Source organism: Penaeus vannamei, chromosome 21, assembly GCF_042767895.1.
Source record: "Penaeus vannamei isolate JL-2024 chromosome 21, ASM4276789v1, whole genome shotgun sequence".
Taxonomy (NCBI): Eukaryota; Metazoa; Arthropoda; class Malacostraca; order Decapoda; family Penaeidae; genus Penaeus; species Penaeus vannamei.
The window spans coordinates 75,001-80,000 of record NC_091569.1 but is presented as its reverse complement, the minus strand read 5'-3'; the positions used below and the strand labels follow the sequence as shown (position 1 = coordinate 80,000).

Genomic DNA, 5,000 nt, shown 5'->3' with positions numbered 1-5,000 from the left:
AGTGCGGCGCTGAGGCCTCGGCGGAAAGACCCGCCCGCGGACGGAAAATGCGACGTCGTGTTTGGGGATGAGTCAGGCTGTCCAGGCTGTCGCCATTCATCTCGCGTTAGCCATGGCCGGCTGATTTTCCTGTTTTCTTCCGTGTGAAGCTTCTCATTGCGAGCGCGGCTGCGACCTCTGGCAATCGCCAAGAAAACGGGACGCGCAGAACTTTTTTCTTTAGGTGAATGAATTTGTTATATTTGATGTTGTTTTATGCGTAGCAATTCCACCCGTCTTTCGGCATTAGAAATTAACCCGAAGGTAAACCTAAAGCAAGAAATAAAACTCAGTGAAGGCCTCTAGCAGACGTCGGCCGGCCCGCATGCGCAGACCCTCCGAGGGCTTTCGATAACCTGTTTACTTCCTCACCGTTATGGCGCGCGTGGGCGGCGCTGAAGCTGCGCGAGGCCCCTGCCAAACGCCGACTGAATCCAGTGCATCGCTTGACGGCAGATTGGAGCTAGCTGGGACTGCAAGCATGGCAGGCCCTGGCCCTGAGCAGCGGTTGACCGCTGGCGATAAGGCCTGATGGCAAACGCTGTTCCGGGAATGCATGTGTCAACGTATTTCAGCTAAGCATTCAATTACTCAATCACTAACGCGCGCGCGCACAGTCAGACAACGCTGCCGCGAATTTCTCAACCTCTCCCTCTCTCCCTCCCCCCTCCTTTCCTCGCTTTCCCTTTATCCCTCTCTCTCTCCCACTCTCCCTTTCCCTTTCTCTCCCTCCTCCCCCCTCTCCCCCCTCGCTCACGCTCGACCATTGTGAATACCAAAGTGCACTGTGTAGTTCATATCCTTTCACAAATTAACGTTTAAATATTTACACAGGTGTAATTGACCTCAAGGTGTAAAAAACAACCGCAATATTGACTTGACGAAGCAGGAGTTGCTATTGAGAATCAAGTGCGAAAGTGGTCCGTTTCTCGTGAGGGACAACACCCTACTGGACGTCAGTCCGGGGCCTTATTAGGGAAAGAGTCCCTGAGTCAGCGCGTCGGTTTCGGAGTCCGCGCCATGTGGCCGTCGCACATCGCCAAGCCGCTCCAGCGAGCCCCCGTCAAGAGATCGGTAGGTTGGCTGCCGTGGTTGCAATAGGCATAATTTCATCATAGATATGTAGCTCTTCGAGTTACGTGGTTGGTATGTAAACCTCAGTTACAAGAGCGGCAGTGTGTCAGACAACAATTTCGAAATCCTAAATTCGGGAGGATTTCGAAACTTGCTTCGTATCTCAATGAACGTTCTCTGTGTGTGGTGTATTGTTTTGTTTCTGTGAACTTGTGAACTCGTTGAGTGTTTTGTCGTTCTGGTAGGAGCAGTTGTCTCATGCTTAGGTCAAAAGCGCCAGACTTCGCAGACGCCTTTTTCAAACAAATTTGCATGTACTCCAATTTTGCTGAAGCACAACTCATAACCATTACGCTTATATGTGTCCTGCAAGCAGTGCCCTGCTCCTCGCTGCGTATCCAGTGCGATATGTTCCCTGCGCCGTGAACGTCTCTTCTCCATGACCTCTGCCGCCACAGGAGAGAGAGACCTGGGTCGCTCTCCTCCCCTCTTTTCTAGTAGCCTTTCTTCTGCGCTTTCAGTGTGGAACTGCATGTGTATAGCTCTGGAAAATATGTTGTAAGGAAATTCTCGGTGCCTGTTTCCTGGTATTGATTAAAAGGCAACACCTGTTCCGAATAGAACATTTTATAAGGATAAAGAAATATTGATCTTTGGGTAAGACAGCGATTTTCCTCGGCGACCCTGTAGCCGCGTGCAGTGCACCCATGTGGACTGGAGCGAAGAGGAGAAGGATGTCATTGATCGGGATATCAAAAGCATTAATCCATTTTTATGCCGCAACTATGGTGCCACTGAGAAGGAAGGGGGAAGGCGCAAGGGAAGTCTGAAGGTGGCAGGATCCCACGGGCGAAGGAGCCACAATTGGTGCCCCGCCAACAGTGGCTCCTTTGTTCTTGTTATTATTATTATTGCTGTGTTTGTTATTACCACTACTATTATTGTCGCTGTTACTATTATAATTATAGATATAATCATATTGTAGTGATAATTGTGATAATGTTTATTAGCATTACTATCGTTATTGCTATCATTATTATTATAATCATTATTGTTATAGTCATTGTTATAATTATTATGTTAATATTTTTTGTTGCTACGATTTTTTATTATTATTGTTATTATTATTATTATTATTATTATTATTATTATTATTATTATTATTATTATTATTATTGTTATTATCACTGTTATCATTATTTTTATTTTATTGTTATTATCATTATTATTATTATTATTATTATTATTGTCATTATTACTACTATTACTACTACTATTATTATTGCCAGTATTGATTTTCCTGTTATTTATTTAATATCTAGTGACACTGATTATTATGGTCAGTATTGTTATCATAGTTTTTATTACTATCATTATTATCATATAATTATTATTGTTGTTGTTTTATTTTTATTGTAATGATATTAATGATAATAATTATTATTGTTGTTATTATTATTATTATTATCATTATTGCCCATACTAGTGTTGTTACTATAAATATTATGATTACAGGAATAATGATATTTATAATTATTATTATAATCATTTTTATTATTTCCATTATTGTTTTATTTATTATTATTGTTAGTTGTATTACTAATCATCATAATTTTTATTTTGTTATTATTATCATTATTATTATTATTACTGTTATTGTTAATAGTGTTATTATTCTTGTTGGTATCAGTAGAATTGTTGTTGTTATTATTATTATTATTATCATTATTATTATTATTATTATTATTATTATTATTATTATTATCATTATTATTATCATTATCATCATTATTAGTATTATTACTATCGTCGTTTTTATGTTGTTAATTTTGTTATTATTAATATTATTGTTGTTATTATTTTGTTATTACTAATATTGTTACTATTATTGTTATTGTTTTTCTTGCTATTATATATATTGTTTTTATTGGCATCTTTTGATTATTATTGTTTTTATTATTATTGTCGTCAACAGTGTCATTGTCATTATTATTATCATCATTATTGCTATGATCATGATTACCATCCATATTATCACTATAGTCATTATGATTGCATTTATCATTGTCATCATTATTATTGTTATTATTATTATTATTATTATTATTATTATTAATATTATTATTACTATTTTTATTATCATTATTATTATTGCCATTATTATTACATCCTCCAGGAGATTATGTTCTTGGTAACGTTGGTTAGTTTTTTTAGGATGACAAAAAGTTATGAACAGATTTACAGAACAGATTTGTTTTTTAAATCATATGTGTCAGCTTAAATACCAATAAATTTTGGTGTAAATCTTCAAATGTGAATAATTTAATGCATCAGTGACCCTATTGCCTTGGCGTGGGTATGCGATCGCTTGGTACTTCTAATTACTATGATTATAACGATGATAATAATGATAACTGTTATTACTGTTATTGACATTATTACTAACTTAATACTGTTGCTGTTGTTTGTGTTATTGTCATTATTATCATTATTTTTTGTTGTTGCTGTTATTATTATTTTTTGTTAGTATTATTGTTGTTGGTGTACTTATTCATATTATTATTGTTTTTATTAATATTGTCATTAGTATTGCCATTTTAATCATTATTATTATTGTAATTACTATTATGATACTATTCTCTCCCGCAGGCGGAGGACGGCGAGGACCTGGCCCGCCGCTGCATGGGCGACCTGCGCGGACGCCACGGCATGTTCCGCATGCCCGACTGGATGTCGGAGGACGACGACATGAGCGACCTAGCACACCGCATGTCGCACGCGCCACACTTCGCCACCATGGGCCGTCGAGGTGGCCCCTGGCGGGAGCGCCGAAGCTCGGGGGGCTCGGCCATGAGCGCCACCTCCGAGGACGACTCCTGCGACGCCGCGGCCACAGACAAGTCCTCGCAGTGCTCCGGCGGCTCCACAGAAGGCCCTGCGACCTCACACGAAATCCCCATTCGTCTGGAGGCTCCGGCCCCGCCCTCTGCGTCTCGACAGCAGCAGCAGCAGGTAGAGAACGAGCCGGTGGCGCCGCTGCGAACGAGCCACGCCAGAAACGCCCCTCAGTACCCAGTCAGAACCACGTCCGCCGTCGACGCCTCCGACCATTCGAGGGATGTCCCGCGGAGCACGCGGTGTGCGTCCGCGCCCCCCGAGATGGCTGAACAGCCCCTGCAGCCGCAGGCAAGCCAGGCGTCGCCGCAGCAGCAGCGGTTCGTGTCAAAGATCAGCATCACGCCCCAGGCTCCCCAGGGCCCCGGCACCCCGCCGGCGAAGCCCGCGTCGCCGCTCCCCGCCAAGTTCAACACGATTCCCAAGCCATTCGTCCCAGCGAACAAAACGCAGACACAGACGGCCCCGCAAGAGCAGCAGCAGCAGCCGTTCGAGGAACAGCAGCAGCACGGTCACATGGCGAGTCCTCAGATGCAGTACCAGCAGCCTCCGCAGCCCCAGCAGCAAGTGCCTTCACAGACAACACCTCAGTATCAACAGCAGTACCAGCAACAGCAGCCGCAGTTCCATCAGCAGTACCACCAGCAACAGCCACAGTACCAGCAGCAGTACCACCAGCAACAGCCACAGTACCAGCAGCAGTACCACCAGACGCCCCTCCAGCAGCAGCAGCAGTCCCCGCGACAGTCTGGCCAAAGGCCGAGCGTCGTACGCAACATCCCCATTTTTGTCGAGGGTCGTGACGGCCCTCTCGTCAACGAGGAGAGCGGCACCCCGCCCAAGCCAGCTCCTCAATGGGGACAGCAGTGGCAGCAGCCGCAGCCGCAGCAAAATCAGCATCCTCAGCCGCCACTACCGCAGCAACAGCGGCAACAGTTCAAACAACAGAACCAGCCTCAGCAGCCTCAGTCGCAGCCAATACCTCAGCCTGT

At 43.6% G+C, this 5,000-nt stretch overlaps 1 protein-coding gene across 9 annotated transcripts in view; it reads left to right on the top strand.

Moving 5' to 3' along the window:
- The window catches only part of LOC113830601 (BAG domain-containing protein Samui), an 18,171-nt gene that overhangs the window by 12,373 nt on the left and 798 nt on the right, over positions 1-5,000 (top strand). For 4 of the 9 annotated variants that reach the window (XM_027383819.2, XM_070135745.1, XM_070135747.1 and 1 more), the window contains exon 2: positions 3,763-5,000. This exon is cut by the window's right edge and continues 798 nt beyond it. In XM_027383819.2, coding sequence (XP_027239620.2) covers positions 3,763-5,000 — 1,238 coding nt within the window. Of the gene's footprint in view, positions 224-873; positions 1,114-1,330; positions 1,355-3,762 lie in introns of those variants that run through there. The other 5 variants (XM_027383820.2, XM_027383822.2, XM_027383823.2 and 2 more) reach the window with 4 other exon arrangements.